This window comes from Numenius arquata, chromosome W (genome assembly GCF_964106895.1).
Source record: "Numenius arquata chromosome W, bNumArq3.hap1.1, whole genome shotgun sequence".
Classification (NCBI taxonomy): Eukaryota; Metazoa; Chordata; class Aves; order Charadriiformes; family Scolopacidae; genus Numenius; species Numenius arquata.
Genome location: NC_133615.1, coordinates 19,462,405 through 19,486,135, shown reverse-complemented (window position 1 = coordinate 19,486,135; position 23,731 = coordinate 19,462,405). Strand labels below are relative to the sequence as shown.

General features: G+C 49.4%; 1 protein-coding gene across 2 annotated transcripts in view; it reads right to left on the bottom strand.

Moving 5' to 3' along the window:
• The window catches only part of LOC141476609 (zinc finger protein 462-like), a 78,414-nt gene that overhangs the window by 42,873 nt on the left and 11,810 nt on the right, over positions 1–23,731 (bottom strand). For both annotated transcript variants that reach the window (XM_074165373.1, XM_074165374.1), the window contains exon 5: positions 13,117–13,235. In XM_074165373.1, coding sequence (XP_074021474.1) covers positions 13,117–13,235 — 119 coding nt within the window. The remainder of the gene's footprint in view (positions 1–13,116; positions 13,236–23,731) is intronic.

Below are 23,731 nucleotides of genomic sequence, written 5' to 3'. Positions count from 1 at the left end.
CAGTACTCGAGGTGGGGCCTCACCAGTGCCCAGTACAGGGGGACGATCACCTCCCGAGTCCACTCACCACGCTGTTCCTGATATAGGCCAAAATACCGTTGGCCTTCTTGGCCACCTGGGCACACTGCTGGCTCATGTTCAGCCAACAGTCAACCAACACCCTCACGTCCTTTTCTGCTGGGCAGCTCTCCAGCCACTCTGCCCCAAGCCTGTAGCGCTGCATGGGGTTGTTGTGACCCAAGTGCAGGACCTGGCACTTGGCCTTATTGTACCTCATCCTGTTGGTCTCAGCCTGTCGAGATCCCTCTGCAAAGCCTTTCTACCCTCCAGCAGGTCAACACTCCCGCCCAACTTGGTGTCGTCTGCGAACTTACTGAGGGTGCACTCAATCCCCTCGTCCAGATCATTGATAAAGATGTTAAAGAGAACCGGCCCCAGTACCGAGCCCTGGGGTACACCACTCGTGACCAGCCACCAACTGGATTTAACTCCATTCACCACCACTGTCTGGGCCTGGCCCTCCAGCCAGTTTTTAACCCAGTGGAGAGTACTCCCATCCAAGCCATGGGCAGCCAGTTTCTCCAGGAGGATACTGTGGGAGACTCTATCAAAGGCCTTGCTAAAGTCCAGGTAGACAACATCCACAGCCTTTCCCTCCTCCACCAAGCAGGTCACTTTGTCATAGAAGGAGATCAGGTTTGTCAAGCAGGACCTGCCCCTCATGAACCCATGCTGGCTGAGCCTCATTGCCTGGGTGTCCTTCATGCGCTACATAATGGCACTCAGGATGATCTGTTCCATGACCTTCCCAGGCACCGAGGTCAGACTGACAGGCGTGTAGTTCCCTGGATCATCCTTCTGACCCTTCTTGTGGATGGGCATCATATTTGCTAGATGCCAGTCAGCTGGGACCTCCCCGGTTTGCCAGGACTGCTGGTAAATGATGGAAAGTGGCTCAGTGAGCACTTCCACCAGCTCCCTCAGTACCCTTGGGTGGATCCCATCTGGTCCCATAGACTTGTGTATGTCCAGGTGTTGGAGCAGGTCCCTCACCACCTCCCTTTGGATTACGGGGGCTTCATTCTGCTCCCCGCCCCTGTCTGCTAGCTCAGGGGTCTGGGTACTTAGGGAACCCCCTACTCTACTACTAAAGACTGAGGCAAAGAAGGCATTAAGTACCTCAGCCTTCTCCTCATCCTTTGTCACTACATTACCTCCCATATCCAATAGAGGATGGAGGTTCTCCCGAGTCCTCTTCTTGCTACTAATATATTTATAGAAATTCTTTTTATTGTTTTTAACATCCAAGGCCAGGTTAAGTTCTAGCTGGGCGTTGGCCTTTCTAATCTTTTCCCTACATAACTTTACTACACCTTTGTAATCTTCCTGAGTGGCCTGCCCCTTTTTCCAAAGGCCATAAACTCTCCTTTTTTCCCTGAGCTGTGACCTTATCTCTTTGTTCAGCAAGGCCGGTCATTTCCCCCGACGGCTTGCTTTACATTGCACAGGGATGGCCTGCGCCTGAGCTTTTAAGACTTCCTCCTTGAAAAACACCCAGCCTTCCTGAACTCCTTTGCCCTTCAGGGCTGCCTCCTAAGGGACTTTCCCAACCAGTGATCTGAACAGGCTAAAGTCCGCCCTCTGGAAGTCCAAGGTGGAGGTTTTTCTAACCCCCTTCCTTACCTCTCTAAGAATTGAAAACTTGACCATTTCATGGTTGCTAAGCCCAAGATGGCCTCCGACCACCACATCTCCCACTAGTCCTTCTGTGTTTGTGAACAGTAGGTCTAGCAAGGTGCCTCCCCTGGTAGGCTCACCTACCAGTTGTGTCAGGAAGTTATCTTCAATACACTCGAGGAACCTCCTAGCCTGCCTGCTCTCTGCCGTGTTACATTTCCAGCAGATATCCAGTAGGTTGAAGTCCCCAACCAGAACAAGGGCTGGCGATTGCGAGACTTCAGCCAGCCGCTTACAGAATACTTCATCAACCTGCTCATCCTGGTTGGGTGGTCTATAGCAGACTCCCAGCACAAAATCCCCCTTGTTAGCCTTCCCCTTCACCCTTACCCATAAACACTCAACTTTATCATCACTGGAATCAAGGTCTATACAGTCAAAACACTCCCTAATGAACATCCCCTCCTCTCCTTCCTTGCCTATTCCTCCTGAAGAGCTTATAGCCATTCATCGCAGCATTCCAGTCGTGACCGTCATCCCACCACATTTCTGTGATGGCGACTATGTCATAGCTGTCCTGCTGCATAAGGGCTTCCAGCTCATCCTGTTTGTTGCCCATGCTACGTGCATTAGTGTAGATGCACTTGAGCTGGGCTCCCGATTTCACCCCCATCCTTGGCCCTTTACCCCTAGGCTCATTACTAGTGGGCCTGGTTTTATCCCCTCCCCCCTTCGATTCTAGTTTAAAGCCCTGTCCGTGAGCTTTGCTAACTCTTGGCCTAATACCCTTTTCCCCTTTCGGGATAGGGTTTTCCCATCGTACTCAAGCAGACCCGGTGTCCTGTAAATCAAACTATGGTCTGTGAACCCAAAGCTCTGCTGGTAGCACCAGTTACAGAGCCAGGCATTGATCTGCCTGATCTTTTTACAGAATCACAGAATCACAGAATCACAGAATCTTAGTGGTTGGAAGGGACCTTTGAGATCATCGAGTCCAACCACATTAAAAAAAAAAAACAAAAACACACAAACAAACAAAAAAACACAACGCAAAACCAAACAAACAACAACACCCCCCCCAAAAAAAAAAAAAAAAAAAAAAAAAAAAGCAGCATCCACCAACTAAACCCCACACCCACAACCTCACACACAACACCCCACCACAAACCAACAATCCCGGGCACTAGAGCATGCCCTGAAGAGCCACGTCTACACGTTTCTTAAATACCTCCAGGGATGGTGACTCCACCACCTCCCTGGGCAGGCTGTTCCAGTGCTTGACCACTCTCTCAGTAAAGTAATTCTTCCTAATATCTAATCTAAACCTCCCTTGCCGCAGCTTCATACCATTTCCTCTGGTCCTGTCGTTATTCCCTTGGGAGAAGAGGCCAACCCCCGCCCCTCTACAGTTTCCTTTCAGGTAGTTGTAGAGGGCAATGAGGTCTCCCCTCAGCCTCCTCTTCTCCAAACTAAACATGCCCAGTTCCCTCAGCCTCTCCTCATAGGACTTGTTCTCTAGACCCCTCACCAGCTTGGTGGCTCTCCTCTGGACACGCTCCAGCACTTCAATGTCTTTCCTGTAGTGAGGGGCCCAAAACTGAACACAGTACTCGAGGTGAGGCCTCACCAGGGCCGAGTACAGACGTACCATCACTTCCCTGCTCCTGCTGGCCACGCTATTCCTGATACAGGCCAGGATGCTGTTGGCCTTCTTGGCTGCCTGGGCACACTGCTGGCTCATGTTAAGCCGGCTGTCCACTAACACTCCCAGGTCCTTTTCTGCCGGGCAGCTTTCCAGCCACTCTTCCCCAAGCCTGTAGCGTTGCTTGGGGTTGTTGTGGCCGAAATGCAGAACCCGGCACTTGGCCTTATTAAACCTCATCCCATTGGCCTTGGCCCATTCATTCATTCATTTTTGTTTATCCATTCATCGGTCCCCAAAACTGGAGGGACAGAGGAGAACACAATTTGTGCTCCTGAGCCCTTGACTAGCTGTCCCAAAGCCCTGAAATCTTTCTTCATCACCCTGAGACTTCTCCTCGCTGGTTCATCATTATCTGCCTGCAAAATCAAAAGGGAGTAATAATCTGAGGGCCGTATCAAACCAGGAAGCTTCCTGGTTATATCCCTAACACGGGCCCCAGGGAGGCAGCAGACCTCCCTTTGGGAAGGGTTCAGCCTGCATATGGGACCCTCAGTTCCCCTCAGAATGGAACCACCTATAATTATTGCCCTCCTCCTTTTCTTCACAGAGGCAGTCTTAATACATGGAGCTGGCTGCTTCAGCAACTCCCTGGATAAGCCTTTATCAGTACTTTCGCTTCCCTCATCCTCTATCTCCAAAGGCTTGTACCTGTTCTGTATAGGCACCTGGGAAGGCAGGGGAGGCCTGGAGGGGACTTTCCTGCTGCCCCGAGCAGGTACCTGCTTCCACTCCCCCTCATCCTCTCCTACTTCCCCTCCTTCTGCCTGGGGACAAGAGGGCAGGGGATCCTCTACCTCTCATGGAGCCTCCACCTGCTCCTTTTTCCCTAAGGGTGGCAGGGTGTGGCTCCACCAATCAATTTCCTTTTCGCATTCCCAAATGGTCCTCAGTCTTTCCACTTCCTCCTTAAGCTCAGCCACCAGGCTGAGCAGATCATTGACCTGCTCACAGCGCACACAGGAACTGTCTTTGCTGTCCTCCTGCAGGAGTGACAGACATTCCATGCAGCCCATCACCTGGTGTTGATCTGCTTGAGGGTAGGAAGGCTCTACAGAGGGGGCTGGACAGGTTGAATCAATGGGCCAAGGCCAATGAGATGAGGTTTAATAGGGCCAAGTGCCGGGTCCTGCATTTCGGTCACAACAACCCCAGGCAACGCTACAGGCTCGGGGAAGAGTGGCTGGAAAGCTGCCCAGCAGAAAAGGACCTGGGGGTGTTGGTGAACAGCCAGCTTAACATGAGCCAGCAGTGTGCCCAGGTGGCCAAGAAGGCCAACGGCATCCTGGCCTGTATCAGGAATAGCGTGGCCAGCAGGAGCAGGGAAGTCATCGTGCCTCTGTACTCAGCACTGGTGAGGCCTCACCTCGAGTACTGTGTTCATTTCTGGGCCCCTCACTACAGGAAGGACATTGAAGTGCTGGAACGTGTCCAGAGGAGAGCCACCAAGCTGGCGAGGGGTCTAGAGAACAAGTCCTATGAGGAGAGGCTGAGGGAACTGGGCATGTTTAGTTTGGAGAAGAGGAGGCTGAGGGGGGACCTCATTGCCCTCTACAACTCCCTGAAAGGAGGTTGTAGAGAGGTGGGTGTTGGCCTCTTCTCCCAAGGGAATAATGACAGGACCAGAGGAAATGGTCTGAAGTTGTGGCAGGGGAGGATTAGATTAGATATTAGGAAGAATTACTTTACTGAGAGAGTGGTCAGGCACTGGAACGGCCTGCCCAGGGAGGTGGTGGAGTCACCATCCCTGGAGGTATTTAAGAAACGTGTAGACGTGGCACTTCAGGGCATGCTCTAGTGCCCAAGATTGTTGGGTTGTTTTTTTTTTTTGTGTGTGTGTATGGTTGGACTCAATCTCAAAGGTCCCTTCCAACCATGAAGATTCTGTGATTTTGTAATTTTAACATAAAATCACAATAAGAAATTAAAGAAAATTGAAGACTACCACAAATTAAGAAGTTAGAAGACAGCTAGTAACTATATTCCCTATTTATCAATAGTAGTTCAGGTGGACAGCACCTTGTGAAAATGTGTTTGGTTTCAGAAGCAAAACTATAGTTTTCATTAGTGTGACTTCACAGAGAAGTTAGGAAATTTTATACTGCTAGTTTTGCATCCTATAATTATTATTTTGAAATATATAAATAAGCGTATCTTCATATTTTTTCCATGGGACTATCTCAACAGCTGAGATGTAGCCAAAGAATCATGTCCCAGATGATTTAGACTCTGGGCAAAAACTCTAGGTTACAGTCTGATTCAGAGTGAAAACACAGAATCGTAGAATGGTTTGGATTGGAAGGGACCTTAAAGACCCCCCTTTAAACCCCGGGGATGTGTCAATGGAGAGAGAGATTCTCTCACACAGTATGGGTGTGACATCAACCCAGAGAAATGAGAAAGACAGAGGAAGAGGGTGGCCCAGAGGGAGTGAGCAACAGGAAAATTGAGGGGGGGGCAACCCATAGAGAGAGGGCAACCCACAGAGAGGGAAAGAGAGATGAATCGAGAGCAAGAGCCAAGAATATGATACAGACAGACAGAATGGGGTGGGGAAGAAGGTGAGCCAAAAAGAGGGTGGGGAACCAAAGGGAGAAAGAGTGGGCAGGATAAAAGTCAACCCAGAGAGAGATGGGGGGGGGCAACCAAGAGGGAAATACAGATAAAGTTTGACTCAAGGAGAAAAAGAGACAGGGGAGGGGGTGGGGGAAATGACACGCATGACCCAGAGAGAGAGGGCATGGGAGGGGGTGTGAACCCAGAGAGAGGGAATGCATAACCCAGAGAAAGAGACAGAGCACAGGTAACCTGGTGAGAGGGAGGGAGGGACAAAGAGAAACAGATAGTTTGACCAAAGACAGAGAGAGCATGATCAACAGATGTGGGGGGAGGGGGGACCCTGCCAGAGAGAAGGAGAGAGGCCAGCCCAGAGAAAGAGAGCGAGAGGACAGCCCAAAGGAACTGTCAGCAACCCATATAGGGCAATTCACAGAGGTAATGAACAAGTATGACGCAGAAAAGGAAAGAGAGACAGTGCAGCCAGGGAAGGGGGGTGGGGGAGAGAGCTAGAGTGCCAAAGATGGGAGGAGGGGGAGAGAGAGGGAGAGATTGGCAAGATTTACAAAAAAAGATAAGACAGTCCAACAGGGGGGAGAGATATATGTATATACCCAGAGAGAGAGAGAGGGATGGGGGAGCAACAAAGAGAGAAATACAGGTAAAAGTTGACCCAAGGAGAAAAATAGACAGATCATGTGACCCAGAAGAAGAGAGAGAGTGTGACCCCAACAGAGAGAGAAACTGGGGGCAAGGAGAGAGCACGACCCAGAGAGGAAAAGACCCAGAAAGAGAAAGAGGGTGTGCCCTGAGAGAATAACCAGGATAGAGAGATGGGGGAGCAAGGGGGGGTGGGGAGACAGAGATACTGACCCACAGGGAGAATGCATGACCCAGAGAGAGAGAGAGAGTGCACACACAACTCAGTGAGGGAGAGGGAGAGAGAGAGAGAGTGAGCACACCTGAACCAGAGATACAAATAGAATGCATAACCCAGAGAGATAGAGTGCCCATGTGTGACCCAGAGAGAGAGTGCACACATGACCCAAAGAGCAAGCGATCACACAGGTCGCAAAAAATGTGACCCAGAGAGTGAGAGTGTGTGCATGCAACCCAAAGCTTATGACCCAGAGAAAGCAAGCATTTGACGCAGAGAGCAAGAGCGCACACCCTCTTGAGAGAGAGCTCAAGCATATTAATATATAATTATAATATCAGGCTTGCTCATAACAAGTGGTGGGATGACACACTAAGGTTAGAGGGACAGGGTGCTAAGCAAGGGTCCTCATCCTGTTGCTCTGAGACATGCTGGCTACACTGCAGCACACTTGAAGTCTTATGGAGATGAGACGGGCTCCTGAGGTAAGAGGAGCCAACAGGCAAACACCAGTGAAATACCTCAAAGGTATTAAGGGGGGATTCCTCTAAGAAGGTGATACAGCCAACAGCCCAGCTGAAGTGCCTCTACAACAATGCATGCAGCATGGGCAACAAACAGGAGGAGCTGGAAGCCACCATGCTGCTAGAAAGCTACAACCTAGTTGCCATTACTGAAACCTGGTGGGACGAATCTCACGACTGGAGTGCAGCTGTCGATGGCTGTTCAGAAGGGACAGGTGAGGAAGGAGGGGCAGAGGTGTTGCCCTCTACATCAAGAAATGGATAGAGTGTGAAGAGCTGTCTCCAAAGAATAGCCATGAGCAGACTAAAAGCTTATGGGTAAGAATTAGAGACAGAGGCAACAAAGGGAACCTTGTGGTTGGTGACTACTACAGGCCGCCTGATCAAGGGGAGCCATTGACGAAGCCTTCTTACTCCAGCTCCAGAAGGCATCACGCTCGCAGGCTCTCATCCTGCTGGGGGCATCAACCACCCTGACATCTGCTGGGAAAGTAGCATGGTACAGGCAGGCTGTAGGCAATCCAGGAGACCCCTGGAATGCATTGAGGATAACTCCTTAAGCCAGGTAATAGACAGCCCCACCAGAGGGGATGCAATACTGGACCTGTTGGTCACCAACGCTAGTGAGGTAACTGATGATGTCAAGATTGGAGGCAGTCTGGGCTGTCACGCACCGGTGGAGTTTGCAGTCCTGAGGAAAATAATGGATCAGGTGAAGAGTAAAGTCAGGACCCTGAATTTTAGGAAAGCAAACTTCCAGCTCTTCAAGGAGTTAGTCAATAGGACCCCCCTGGGAAACAGCCCTCAGGGACAAGGGAGCAGAACAGAGCTGGCAGATCTTTAAAGATGCTTTCCATAGTGCGCAAGAGCTCTTGATCCCCAGGTGTAAGAAAACAGGAAAGGAAGGCAAGAGACTGGCATGGATGAGCTGAGACCTGCTGGTCAAACTAAAGGGCAAGAAGGAAACACACAGGCAGTGGAAACAGGGACAGGTATCCTGGGAAGAGTATAGGGACGCTGCCTGGTTGTGTAGGGATGGGGTCAGGAAGTCCAAGGAGTGGCTGGAGCTGAACCTGGCAAGGGATACTAAGAATAACAAGAAGGGCTTCTACAGGTATGTCAGCCAGAAAAGGAAGGTTAAAGAAAGCATACCCCCCATGATGAGCAAGAATGGCAAACTGGTAACAACGGGCGAGGAGAAGGCTGAGGTACTCAACACTTTTGCCTTAGTCTTCACTGGCAACGTCTCTTCCCACACCTCTCGAGTGGATAAACCTCAAGGCAGGGACTGGGGAAGCAAAGTCCCTCCCATCGTAGGAGAAGATCAGGTTTGTGACCACCTGAGGAACCTGGACATACAGAAGTCTATGGAACCTGATGAGATGCATCCCAGAGTCCTGAGGGAATTGGCTGATGTAGTTGCCAAGCCACTCTCCATGATATTTGAAAAGTCACGGCAGTCAGGTGAAGTCCCTGGTGGCTGGAAAAAGGGAAACATTGCACCCATTTTTAAAAAGGGTAGAAAGGAGGACCCTGGGAACTACCAACCTGTCAGCCTTACTTCTGTGCCTGGGAAGATCATGGAGCCAGATCCTCCTAGAAGCTATTCTAAGGCACATGGAGGACAGGGAGGTGATTTGAGACAGCCAGCATGGCTTCACCAAGGGCAAGTCCTGCCTGACCAATCTAGTAGCCTTCTAAGATGAAGCAACTACATCAGTGGACAAGGGAAGAGCTACAGATGTCATCTATCTGGACTTTGTAAGGCCTTTGACATGGTCCCCCACAACATCCTTCTCTGTAAATTGGAGAGGTATGGATTTGATAGATGGACTGTACAGTCGTTGAGGAATTGGTTGGATGGTCACATCCAGAGAGTAGTGCTCAACAGTTCAATGTCCGGCTGGAGATCAGTGACGAGTGGTGTCCCTCGGGGTTCTGGATTGGGACCAGTACTGTTCAATATCTTCATCAATGACACAGACAGTAGGATCAAGTGCATCCTCAGCAAGTTTGAAAATGACACCAAGCTGAGTACTGCGGTTAACATACCTGAGGGTGCCATTCAGAGGGACCTGGACAAGCTTGAGAAGTGGGCCCACGTGAACCTCATGAGGTTCAAAACAAGGCCTGCACCTGGGTTGGGGCAACCCCTGGTATCAATACAGGCTTGGGGATGAAGGGATTGAGAGCAGTCCTGCTGAGAAGGATTTGGGGGTACTGGTGGATGAAAAGCTGGACATGAGACAACAATGTGCACTTGCAGCCCATAAGGCTACCATATCCTGGGCTGCATCAAAAGAAGCATGGCCAGCAGGTCAAGGGAGGTGATTCTGCCCCTCTACTCTGCTCTGGTGAGACCCCACCTGGAGTACTGCATCCAGCTCTGGAGTCCTCAGTACAGGGAAGACATGGACCTGTTGGAACAGGTCCAGAGGAGGGCCACGAAGATGATGAGAGGGATGGAACACCTGTCCTATGAGGACAGGCTGAGAGAGTTGGGGTTGTTCAGCCTGGAAAAGAGAAGGCTCTGGGAAGACCTTATTGCAGCCTTTCAGTACTTAAAGGGGGCCTAGCAGAAAAGATGGGGACATACTTTTTAGCAGGGCCTGGTGCAATAGGACAAGGGGTAATGGTTTTAAACTAAAAGAGGGTAGATTTAGACTAGATGTAATGAAGAAATTTTTTACAATGAGGGTGGTGAAACACTGGAACAGGTTGCCCAGAGAGGTGGTAGATGTCCCATCCCTGGAAACGTTCAAGGTCAGGTCGGATGATCTAGCTGGAGATGTCCCTGCTTATTGCAGGTGGGGGGTTGGACTAGATGACCAAGAAGGGTCTAGGGACCAGAAGGTCCCTTCCAACCCAAATGATTCTATGATTCTGTGATGCTATGTGACCCAGAGACAGGCAGAATGCATGCCCCAGAGTGTGACCCTGACAAAAGTATGCATGACAAAATGAGTGTGCACATGATCCACATAGACCAAGCAGGTTCCCACCACCCAGAGAGAGTGAGCATGAGCATGCATGGCCCAGAGCAAGAAAGAGATCGCAGCCTAGACCAAGAGCATGTGTGCCTGACCAGGGGGGAGAGAGAGCATATGTGACCCAGAGCAAGAATGCACATGCACAACCAAAAGCAAGTGCATGTGCACATCCCAGAGAGAACTCAAATGGCTCACAGAACAAGCACATACATAACCCAGAGAGATCATGCAAGAGTGCACACAAAACCCAAGGAGACATAGCACATGCCCAAAGGAGCACACAATGCAGAGATAGTACTCAACCAAGACTGTACAGAATCACAGAATGATATGGGGTTGGAAGGGACCTCTGGAGATCATCTAGTCCAACCCCCCTGCCAAAGCAGGTCCACCTACAGCAGGTTGCACAGGAACATGTCCAGGCGGGTTTTGAATGTCTCCAGAGAAGGAGACTCCACCACCTCCCTGGGCAGCCTATTCCAGTGTTCTGCCACCCTCAAAGTAAAGAAGTTCCTCCTCATGTTTAGATGGAACTTCTTATATTCAAGTTTGTGCCCGTTACCTCTTGTCCTGTCACTGGGCACCACTGAAAAAAGACTGGCCCTGTCCTCTTGACACCCACCCTTTAAGTATTTATAAGCATTGATCAGATCCCCCCTCAGCCTTCTCTTCTCTAGGCTAAAAAGACCCAAGTCCCTCAGCCTTTCCTCATAAGAGAGATGCTCCAGGCCCCTAATCATCTTTGTGGTCCTCTGCTGTACCCTCTCCAGCAGTTCCCTGTCCTTCTTGAACTGGGGAGCCCAGAAATGGACACAGAATGCCAGATGGGGCCTCACCAGGGCAGAGTAGAGGGGCAGGATAACCTCCCTCGAACTGCTGTCCACACTCTTCCTGATGCACCCCAGGATGCCATTGGCCTTCTTGGCCACAAGGGCACATTGCTGGCTCATGGTCATCTTCTTGTCCACCAGGACTCCCAGGTCTTTTTCCTCAGAGCTGCTCTCCAGTAGGTCAGCCCCCAACCTGTACTGGTGCATGGGGTTATTTCTCCCCAGGTGCAGCACCCTACACTTGCCTTTATTGAAGTACATCAGGTTCCTCTCTGCCCAACTCTCCAGCCTGTCCAGGTCTCACTGTATGGCGGCACAGCCTTCTGGTGCCTCTTTACCACGAGATGGAGAGAGCGTGCACCCCAGAGAGATCATGTGCAACACAGATTGAGAGAGGATCACACAAGGCAGAGAGCACAAGACCCAGAGAGAGTGTGTGAGAGCATGCAACCGACAGAGCAAATGCACAATCCAGAGAAAGCATGAATTACCAAGAGAGCACAACCCAGAGAGAGAGCACAAGTGTACAACCCGTGGAGCACAAAACGCAGTGATAGAGGCATATGCAATGCAGGGGGAGAGCATATATGTGTGCATGTCCCAGGGAGAGAGAGCACATGCACATGTCCCAGGGCAGAGAGGGGAGAGAGAGAGATAGAGCAAGGATGCAACTCACTGAGAGGGAGATCACGTGCATGCAAGAGTGGACAACCCAAAGAAAGAGCAAGAGTACATGTGACCCAGAGTGGGCAAGCATGAGAGCATGACCCAGAAAGCATGACAGTGCACACAAGACAGAATGAGCCAGTGCACATAGCAGTCCCAGACTGAGAGTAACAGGAAGAAAGACCAACACGGACTGAGACACTGTGTTCCAAAGAGAGAAAGAGTGCATGACCATGCCAGAGACAGAGAGAAGAAGGGTATATGACTGACAGAGAGCATGTGATTGCAAGAAACAGAGTGCATGACTGAGAAAGAGAGCGCAAGACCTTGATCAAGAAAGGAAGGGAAAGCTAGCAACAGCAAATACATGACCGCTAGAGGGAGCACGTGAGAGGGAAAAACCACAAGCAAGAGAAACCTAGCCCGACTTGGAGAAATGTAGAGCAGGTGACCAGGTGCAAGAAGCGCAGGAGGGAGCAACAGAGAGGGAGAACAAGCATGTCCCCCCGAGAGTGAGACAGAGAGAGAGGAAGGGAGAATACATGGCCACGCATGAGATACAGGGAGAACACGACCCAGAGAGGGAGAGCAAACATGACTACACAACGGAGAGCACACATGCAGAGCGCACGTCTGTGAGAGAGGGAGCTACAGACATAAAGAATTTGTGACTCAGCAAGGAACAGCATGTGCCATTACACCCAAGAGAGGAACAGCATGCAAACCTAGAGAGGGAGAGTGAGTGTGACCACGGACAAGGTTGAGCAACAGGGAGCACATGACTACTAGAGTGAGAGGAAGCAAGCAAGAAGCAGCTCATGGGAGCACAGCTGCACATGAAGAGGGAGAGCAAGCACAATCATGAGAGAGTGAGCAAGCAAGAGAGAAGGATAACACATGACAGACAGAGACCACACGTGAGAGAGGGACATCACAACCTAGATAGAGAGGGAGAGTGAGCATGACTGCATGTGAGGGAGAGAGGGAAAGCAGGAGAGCGAGTGCAGCCACACACAAGGTTGATTGAGAGGGGGGACACAAAAATGAGAGGGAACATGTGACCACATGCGAGGGAGGGAGAGTGCACAACAGCACAAGAGCAGCTTGTGACCACGCAAGAGACTGCAGAGAGCACGTGTGACTGCCCACAAGGGAGAGAGAGAGAGAATGAGCATGGCTGTGTGTGAGGCTGAGCAAGAGGGAGCACACAACAGCAAGTATGTGTACCTGACAGCAAGAGAAAGAGATCAAGAGAGGACAAAGGAGAGTGTGAGCAAGGAACTGATTGACTTACCAGCATGAGCTTTGCGTATATGGCTTTTCAAGCGGCTATTGTAAGAGGACTTGAATGGACAGAGCTTGCAACGGAATGGCTTATGGTGTCCATGATGAGTCTGCATATGGCGATCCAGACTGATCAAAAGACAGACAAAAAAAGGAAACAAAACAGTAAATCATTTTAGCTATTCCTTCAGATGCAAGCCAAAAACCTAGTCACAAAAATAAATTTTAAATAAGAGCAGGCCAGCCTCAGCTACCAGCCTCACGCTGGTTCTTTATATCCAACAGGTCTGCTTATAGAACAAGGCAGAGTCTAATCTTAGGAAGAATGAGATCCATGACCTATTTTATCACATAGAATGCAAGCCACTTAAACTTAATAGGGCAAAATTACTATCAATTAAATTTTACCCAAACCAGACTAACAAGAGTGTCACTTATAGGATAAAGGCTATTTGAGGAAAAAACAAAAACAAATAAGAAAAAACAAAACCAGAACAATAAAAATGCTAGTACAGGATTTTTCTGTGAAGTGTTTTTGTGAAAATATGACCCTTTTTCTCCTCCCAAGGAAAGGAAAATACTTTTCTAGCTCTACCATCATTTGGTTACAGCAGCAAAAGCAGATTAGACAGTCTACTCTGGAGGGAAGGTACCAGCAAGCTGTCTATAGTCAATGATTTTAGGAGTAAAAGGTGGCAGAGTTTCAGATGTAATGGACTGTGAAAGCCTGCATGAAGCTCAAAGACAGAAGAATCACAGAACCACAGAATGATACGGGGTTGGAAGGGACCTCTGGAGATCATCTAGTCCAACCCCCCTGCCAAAGCAGGTCCACCTAGAGCAGGTTGCACAGGAACGTGTCCAGGCGGGTTTTGAATGTCTCCAGAGAAGGAGACTCCACCACCTCCCTGGGCAGCCTATTCCAGTGTTCTGCCACCCTCAAAGTAAAGAAGTTCCTCCTCATGTTTAGATGGAACTTCTTATGTTCAAGTTTGCGCCCGTTACCTCTTGTCCTGTCACTGGGCACCACTGAAAAAAGACCTGCCCCATCCTCTAGACACCCACCCTTTAAGTATTTATAGGTGTTGATCAGATCCCCCCTCAGCCTTCTCTTCTCCAGACAAAAAAGACCCAAGTCATAGAATCATAGAATCATAGAATGGTTAGAGTTGGAAGGGACCTTAAAGATCATCTAGTTCCAACTCCCCTGCCATGGGCAGGGACACCTCCCATTACACCAGGTTGCTCAAAGACCCATCCAGCCTGGACTTAAACACTTCCAGGGATGAGGCATCCACAACTTCTCTGGGCAACCTGTTCCAGTGTCTCACCACCCTCACAGTAAAGAATTTCCTTCTAATATCTAATCTAAATCTCCCCTCTTCCAATTTAAAACCATTACCCCTCGTCCTATCACTACACTTCCTGACAAAGAGTCCCTCTCCGGCTCTCCTGTAGGCTCCCTTCAGATATTGGAAGGCTGCTATGAAGTCTCCCCGGAGCCTTCTCTTCTCCAGGCTGAACAACCCCAACTCTCTTAGCCTGTCTTCATAGGAGAGGTGCTCCAGCCCTCTGATCATCTTTGTGGCCCTCTGCTGGACCCGTTCCAACAGGTCCATGTCCTTCCTGTGTTGAGGACTCCAGAGCTGGACACAGTATTCCAGGTGGGGTCTCACGAGCACAGAGTAGAGGGGTAGAATCACCTCCCGCGACCTGCTGGCCACACTTCTCTTGATGCAGCCCAGGAAGTCCCTCAGCCTTTTCTCATAAGAGAGATGCTCCAGGCCCCTAATCATCTTTGTGGTCCTCTGCTGTACCCTCTCCAGCAGTTCCCTGTCCTTCTTGAACTGGGGAGCCCAGAAATGGACACAGAATGCCAGATGGGGCCTCACCAGGGCAGAGTAGAGGGGCAGGATAACCTCCCTCGAACTGCTGTCCACACTCTTCCTGATGCACCCCAGGATGCCATTGGCCTTCTTGGCCACAAGGGCACATTGCTGGCTCATGGTCATCTTCTTGTCCACCAGGACTCCCAGGTCTTTTTCCTCAGAGCTGCTCTCCAGTAGGTCAGCCCCCAATCTCTACTGGTGCATGGGGTTATTTCTCCCCAGGTGCAGCACCCTACACTTGCCCTTGTTGAATTGCATCAGGTTCCTCTCTGCCCAACTCTCCAGCCTGTCCAGGTCTCGCTGTACAGCAGCACAGCCTTCTGGTGTGTCAGCCACCCCTCCCAGTTTTGTATCATCAGCAAACTTGCTGAGGGTACATTCCATCCCTTCATCCAGGTCACTGATGAACATATGAGCTAGCAGATAGGGGTAGGGAGCAGAATGAAGCCCCCGTAATCCAAAGGGAGGTGGTGAGGGACCTGCTCCAACACCTGGACATACACAAGTCTATGGGACCAGATGGGATCCACCCAAGGGTACTGAGGGAGCTGGTGGAAGTGCTCACTGAGCCACTTTCCATCATTTACCAGCAGTCCTGGCAAACCGGGGAGGTCCCAGCTGACTGGCATCTAGCAAATATGATGCCCATCCACAAGAAGGGTCAGAAGGATGATCCAGGGAACTACACGCCTGTCAGTCTGACCTCGGTGCCTGGGAAGGTCATGGAACAGATCATCCTGAGTGCCATTATGTAGCGCATGAAGGACACCCAGGCAATGAGGCTCAGCCAGCATGGGTTCATGAGGGGCAGGTCCTGCTTGACAAACCTGATCTCCTTCTATGACAAAGTGACCTGCTTGGTGGAGGAGGGAAAGGCTGTGGATGTTGTCTACCTGGACTTTAGCAAGGCCTTTGATAGAGTCTCCCACAGTATCCTCCTGGAGAAACTGGCTGCCCATGGCTTGGATGGGAGTACTCTCCACTGGGTTAAAAACTGGCTGGAGGGCCAGGCCCAGACAGTGGTGGTGAATGGAGTTAAATCCAGTTGGTGGCTGGTCACGAGTGGTGTACCCCAGGGCTCGGTACTGGGGCCGGTTCTCTTTAACATCTTTATCAATGATCTGGACGAGGGGATTGAGTGCACCCTCAGTAAGTTCGCAGACGACACCAAGTTGGGCGGGAGTGTTGACCTGCTGGAGGGTAGAAAGGCTTTGCAGAGGGATCTCGACAGGCTGAGACCAACAGGATGAGGTACAATAAGGCCAAGTGCCAGGTCCTGCACTTGGGTCACAACAACCCCATGCAGCGCTACAGGCTTGGGGCAGAGTGGCTGGAGAGCTGCCCAGCAGAAAAGGACGTGAGGGTGTTGGTTGACTGTTGGCTGAACATGAGCCAGCAGTGTGCCCAGGTGGCCAAGAAGGCCAACGGTATTTTGGCCTATATCAGGAACAGCGTGGTGAGTGGACTCGGGAGGTGATCGTCCCCCTGTACTGGGCACTGGTGAGGCCCCACCTCGAGTACTGTGTCCAGTTTTGGGCCCCTTACCACAAAAAAAGACATTGAGGTGCTGGAGCGGGTCCAGAGAAGGGCAACAAAGCTGGTGAGGGGTCTGGAGAACAAGTCTTATGAGGAGAGGCTGAGGGAGCTGGGGTTGTTCAGCCTAGAAAAAAGTAGGCTGAGGGGAGACCTTGTTGCTCTCTACAACTCCCTGAAAGGAGGTTGTAGAGAGGCGGGGGTTGGTCTCTTCTCCCAAGTCACAGGTGACAAGACTAGAGGAAACGGCCTCAAGTTGCACCAGGGGAGGTTCAGGTTGGATATTAGGAAGAATTTTTACACTGAAAGGGTCATTAAGCATTGGAATGGACTGCCCAGGGAAGTGGTTGAGGCACCATCCCTGGAGGTGTTCAAAAGATGGGTTGACATGGTGCTGGGGGACATGGTTTAGTGATGTTTTTTTTTGTCAGAGTTAGGCTGATGGTTGGACTAGATGATCTTAAAGGTCCCTTCCAACCTAGATGATTCTATGAACACTCCCACCTAGTTTGGTGTCATCTGTGACCTTACTGAGGGTGCACTCAATCCCCTCATCGAGATCACCAATAAAGATATTAAACAAGACTGGCCCCAGAACTGAGCCCTGAGGGACACCACTGGTGACCGGCCGCCAACAAGATTTCACCCCATTAATCACAGCTCTCTGGGCACGGCCATCCAGCCAGTCTTTTCCCCAGTGAAGAGTACACTTGTCTGTGCCGTGATTCGCCAGCTTCTCCAGGAGAACGCTGTGGGGGACCGTGTCAAAGGCCTTACCAAAGTCCAGGTAGACAACGTCCACAGCCTCCTCCGCATCGAGAAGGCGGGTCACATGGTCATAGAAAGAGATCAGGTTGGTTAAGCAGGACCTCCCTTTCATAAACCCATGCTGGCTGGCCCTGATCCCTTGGCTGCCCTGCACTTGCCGTGAGAGCTCACTCAGGATGATCTTCTCCATGATCTTTCCCGGTACCGAGGTCAGGCTGACAGGCCTGTAGTTCCTCGGATCATCCTTCCGGCCCTTCTTGTTGATGGGTGTCACATTGGCCACCCTCCAGTCATCTGGTACCTCTCTGGTTGACCAGGATTGTTGATAGATAATGGAGAGAGGCTTGGTGAGCTCTCCTGCCAGCTCCCTGAGTACCCTTGGGTGAATCCCATCCGGCCCCATAGACTTATGCATGTCTAGGTGCAGAAGCGGATCATTAAGTACTTCCTCCTGGATTATGGGGGGATTGTTCTGCTCTCCATCCTTATCTTCCAGCTCAGGAGGCTGAACTCCCTGGGGGTAGCTGGGCTGACTGTTGAAGACAGAGGCAAAGAAGGCATTAAATATCTCAGCCTTTTCCTCGTCCTTGGTCGCAATGTTCTCCTCTGCATCCAGTAAGGGATGGAGATTCTCCCTGGCTCTCTTTTTATTGTTGACGTATTTATAAAACTTTTTTTTGTTGTCCCTTATATTAATGGCCAGGTTGAGTTCCAGCCGGGCTTTTGCCTTCCTAATTTTTTCTCTGTATAACCTAACGAGATCTCTGTACTCCTCCTGAGTTGCCTGTCCCTTCTTCCAAAGGTGGTAAACCCTCCTTTTTTCCCTAAGCCCCATCAAAAGCTCTTTGTTCAACCAGGCTGGCCATTTTCCCCACCCTTTAATCTTGTGACACATGAGGATAGCCTGCTCCTGAGCCTTTAGGATTTCCTTCTTGAAGAGCATCCAGCCTTCCTGGACCTCTTTGCCCTTCAGGGCAAAGGGCTATCCCCTTTGGATATTCCAAAGACAGGTTGACATAGTGCTTATTGACACGGTTTAGTGATGTGTTTTGTTGTTTTATTTATCAGTTAGGTTGATGGTTGGAATAGATGATCTTAAAGGTCCCTTCCAACCTAGACAAGTCTATGATTCTATGATTCTTTATTGAAGAGGACTGGAGCCAGTACTGACCCCTGGGGAATACCACTTGTTACGGACCTCCAACAAGACTCTGCCACTAATCACGACCCTCTGAGCTCTGTCTTTCAGCCAGTTTTCAGTCCTCCTCACTGTCCATTCATCTAATCCACACTTCCTAAGCTTACCTATGAGGATGCTGTGGGAGACTGTGTCAAAAGCCTTGCTGAAGTCAAGGTAGACAACATCCACCACCCTCCCCTCATCTATCCAAGCAGTCATGCCATCATAGAAGGCTATCAGGTTAGTCAGATGTGATTTCCCCTTGGTGAATCCGTGTTGACTACTTTTTATAGCTTTCTTTTCCTCCATATGCTTTGAGATGACTCCCAGAACGAGCCGTTCCATCATCTTTCCAGAGGTGAGACTGACCAGCCTGTAGTTTCCCAGGTCCTCCTTCTTGCCCTTTTTGAAGACTGGGATGACATTGGCTTTCCTCCAGTCCTCGGGCACCTCGCCTGATGGGTGGAAAGAAGGGGTGGAAAAGACCAGATGCTATTTTTCTGCAGGGGAAATCAGAGCAGCAGAAAGCCTGACGTTGAAGGGGGGGAAGAATTCATCACCCATCTCCATAGCTTCAGATCAGGATGGAGACATTTCCAATACAGCCTCTTATTTGGGAACATTAATGCTTTGTGATATAAGAGTAGTCTGAGCCTGTTTATGCGCAGCAGTGAAACAACAAGAAGGTATGGACAAGTTTGGAGAGGGTTGGTTCATTTATCATCCTCCCCAAACCACCATCCTAATAGTTCCAGGCATACTTTAGCTTTATTTCCTATTAATTGATCTAAATTGTCCTGTTTTTTTTTCTACTGAATACCCAGATCTAGATCAAATGGAGTCTACTCCAGCCCCTCACACTACAGAGGGTCTCACAGGATCTTAAGTCTCATGCTGACAGAGCCTGAGCCAAGAAAATCCCTGTTTACCAGTGCTAACACCAAAGTCTGTGTATTCAAAGATCTAATGATAGCAAAACGAAAAACCAGACCACATATCCAATTTCAGGGCTACTTCATAGAAACATAATATTATCATAAATCTAACAGGGAGTTTGTGGTAAGATAATTTTTCCCCATTTCTCTGGAGTACCAGTATGTCTCTTAATTAAGAGAGGCTAAACATTTGTGGTCAGTATTTCATTTAAAAAAATCCACATTTTAAATAGATGATAGAAAATGAGCTGGTATAAAACTAAAAGAGATTACTAAAGATGCATACAATGCATATCTCAAGCTCAGCACTGACTGGAACAACTACCCCTGGACATCAAAAGCTTGTACTCAAAGAGCTCCTGAGGAAGGATGCAGCTTTCCATGTTACAAGCAAGTTACTGCAGGGAGCTGTAAGAGGAACCCCTCCTTACCCTCTCAGCTACCTTTACAGAATAGGTATGAGTCTCTGGGTATGGTAGAGGAAGGACATGATGAGACAGAAGAGGAGGAATCTGTGCAAGTACTCTCATCAAGGTCAGATCAACCAACCCCTCACATCAAGACCTGCATTAAGACCAGTGTCGAGAAAAAACAACAGTGAGCTATGGTCATTAGTGACTTTCTCCTGAGTGGAATGGAGGCACCCATTTGCAGACTGGATCCTCTTCTGAGGGAAGTTTGTTGCCTTCCTGGGGCCTGAATCAGGGATGTACCCAGATGACTGACGAGCTTAGTACAGCCTTCAGACTATTACCTACTCCTGCTCTTTCATGTGGGTACTAATGACATAGGAACAAGAAGGCCAAGGTCAATCAAAAGAGATTTCAGGGCCCTGGGAAGAATGCTAAAAGATTCAGGAGCACAGCTAGTGTTTTCCTCAATCCTCCCAGTAATGGGGAGAGTCAATGGAAGAAACAGGCATGCCCAAGACATCAATACGTGGCTCCAGGACTGGTGTCTCCACCAGAACTTTGGTGGAAGCCATGGAAGAGTCTGCAAGACTCTTGGTATAATGGGGCCTGACGGGATCCACCTGTCCTGATGGGGTAAACACTTCTTTGCTTGTAAGCTGACAGGAACAATTGAGAGGATTTTAAACTAGAATTGATGGGGGAAGGGGATATCCTCAGGAGAGCTGAAGGTAAGCCAAAGGTTGGCATAGCATCATCTGAGGGTGGCGATGCTAATGGGAACATTTACGCTGCTCCAGGGAGCACTGAGGGTTTAAGAGTACATCTGAAATGCTTGTACACCAATGCACGCAGTATAAGAAACAAACAGGATGAACTGGAAGCATTGGTCTGTTCCCAGACCTATGTAATTGATATTAGTGAGACTTGGCAGAATGAGTTCCATGACTGGAGTTCTAGGATGGAGGGCTACAGGCTGTTCAGGAGGAATAGGCAGGGCAGGCGAGATGGAGGTGTCACACTATATGAGGGTTTGGCTGTACAGACTCTACAGTTAGGGATGATGTGGTTGAGAGCCTCTGGGTGAGGATTAGGGGGATGGAAAACAAAAGAGATGATGCAGTGGGTGTCTACTACTGATCACCCAGCCAGGATGTAAGCAATTAAGAGAAATCTCTGGATTGGTAACCCTGGTCCTTATGGGAGATTTCAACTTCTCAGACATCAACTGGGAATACCATACTGCTGTGACAAACAAGTCTGGAAAATTCCTGAAGTTTGTGGAAGATACCTTCTTGTCACAAGTACTCAGTGAGCCAACTAGGAAAGGTGCCCTCCTAGACTTGTTATTTCTGAATAAAGAAGGACTCGTGGGAGATGCAGATAGTAGGTGGCTGTCTTGGCCACAGTGATCACAAAATGGTTGAGTTTAAAATTTTCAGTGTAATGAGAAAAAAGGTCAGCAGAGTTGCTACCCTGGATTTCAAGAGAACAAACTTTAAGCAATTCAGGGAGCTACTTAGCAGTGTCCCCTGGGGGTCTGCTTTTGAGGGCTTAGGGGTCCATGAGAGTGGTCAGTTTTTAAGAACCACCTTTTAGAAGCACAGAAGCAGGCAATCCCATTGTGTCAAAAGTCAAGCAAGCAGGGCAGAAGACCATCTTGGCTGAACAGGGAACTCCTCGTGGAACTGTCCTGGTTTCAGCTGGGAAAGAGTTACTTTTCCTTATAGTGATTGCTGTGAAAAGAATGTCAGTAATGCATATCGGTTTAGTTGTTGCCAAGCAATGTTTTATACTTTTCAAGGACTCTTTTCAGCTCTTGAGAAGGAGCATAGATAGAACAATAGAAAGGCCAATAGGAATATTCCATACCATAGATGTCATGCTCGGTATATAAATGGGGGTTGGCGGGGGGGGGGGGGGGAGGAAATCCATGATCACTGTTCAGGATGGTGCAAATTCACCAGGTGGTGAGAGTGACCTGTGTCATTATTATTATTGTTATTTTCCTTTTCTGTTATTGTTCTATTAAACTGTCTTTATCTCAAACCACGAGGTTTTTTTTTTTCTCCCTTTCACCTCCTAGTTTTTCCTCTTCTCCCTATCCTTCTTGGGGCCGGGGGTGGGGGGTGAACAAGCAGCTGCGTGGTCCTAGTTGCCGTCTGCGGCTAAACCACAACAGAAACTCAAGAGAAAAAAGAAATGGTATGATCTCTGGAAGCGAGGTCAGGCTTTGCAGGAAGATTACAGAGTCACAGTTCGCATATGCAGGGAGAAGACATGAAAGGCCAAAGCTCAACTAGAGTTGAAACTGGACAGTGTAAGTACATTAATATCAAGAGGAGGTCCAAGGAAAACATCAGACCGATATTTGTTGGTCACCTGACTAATAGGGATGAAGAAAAAGCAGAGGTGTTCAATGCGTTTTTTGCCTCAGTCTTTAGTAATACTGATAGACTTTGGGCTTCCTGGTCCCCTGAGTTGGAAGACCACAAGTGCAGAATGGTGACTTTCCATTTGTAGACAATGAAATTGTAAGGAACCAGCTGTATCAATTGAATGTTCACAAGTCCATGGGGCCTGATGGGATTCATCCCAGAGTACTGAAGGAGCTAGCAGATGTTACAGCAGGACCACTCTTGATCATCTACCAAAGGTCTTGGGAGTCTGGGGAGGTCCCCGCTGACTGGAAACTAGCCAATGTTATTCCAATTTCAAGAAGGGCATGAGGGAAGACCCAGAAAACTACAGACCTGTTAGTCTAACCTCAGTTCCTGGAAAAATTATGGAGAAGATCATACTGGGTACCATTGAAAGGCATTTAAAGGACAATGCATCAGGCACAGTCAACATGGGTTCATGAAGGGAAAGTACTGTCTAACTAATTTGATATCCTTCCATGCTAAGGTCACTCGCCTAGTGGATTAAGAGAAGGCGGTGGATGTATGTTTTTTTTTTATTTTAGTAAGGCTTTTGATACTATCTCTCACAGCATCCTTCTGGACAAGTTGTCCAACTGTGGCATGAGTGTGTTCACGGTGCACTGGATGAAGAACTGGCTGAAGGGTAGAGTTCAAAGGGTTGTAGTGAATGGGGCTACATCTGGCTGGCGACCAGTCACCGGCGGTGTTCCTCGGGGCTCAGTTCTAGGGCCAGTTCTGTTTAATATTTTTATCAATAATCTGGATGCAGGAGTTGAATGCACCATTAGCAAATTTGCTGATGATACCAAACTGGGAGGTGCTGTTGACTCTCTTGAGAGATGAGAGGCCTTGCAGAGGGATCTAGATAGATTGGAGCATTGGACAATCATCAGCAGCATGAAATTTAACAAGTCAAATTGCCGGATTCTTCACTGGAATGGAGTAATGCTGGACACAATTATAGATTGGGAGAGGAGCGGCTGGAGAGCAGCCCTGCAGAAAGGGATCTGGGGGTGGTGGTCGACAGCAGGCTCAATGTGAGTCAGCAGTGTGCCCTGGCAGCCAAGAGGGCAAACCGCATCCTGGGATGCATCAAACACAGCATAACCAGCCGCTCAAGAGGTGATTATCCTGCTGTATTCAGCGTTGGTGCGGCCTCACCTTGAGTCCTGTGTGCAGTTCTGGGGCCCAAAAGTTAAGGATGTGAAGGTACTGGAATGTGTCCAGAGGAGGGCAACAAAGCTGGTGGAAGGGGCTGGAAGACATGTCCTATGAGAAGTGGCTGAGGACTCTGGGCTTGTCTAGTTTGGAGAAAAGGAGGCTGAGGGGCAACCTCATTGCTCTCTACAGCTTCCTGAAGAGGGGCAGTGGAGAGGGAGGTGCTGATCTCTTCTCCCTGGGATCCAGGGACAGGACACATGGGAATGGTTCAAAGCTGCATCAGGGGAGGTTCAGACTTGACATGAGGAAGCATTTCTTTACCGAGA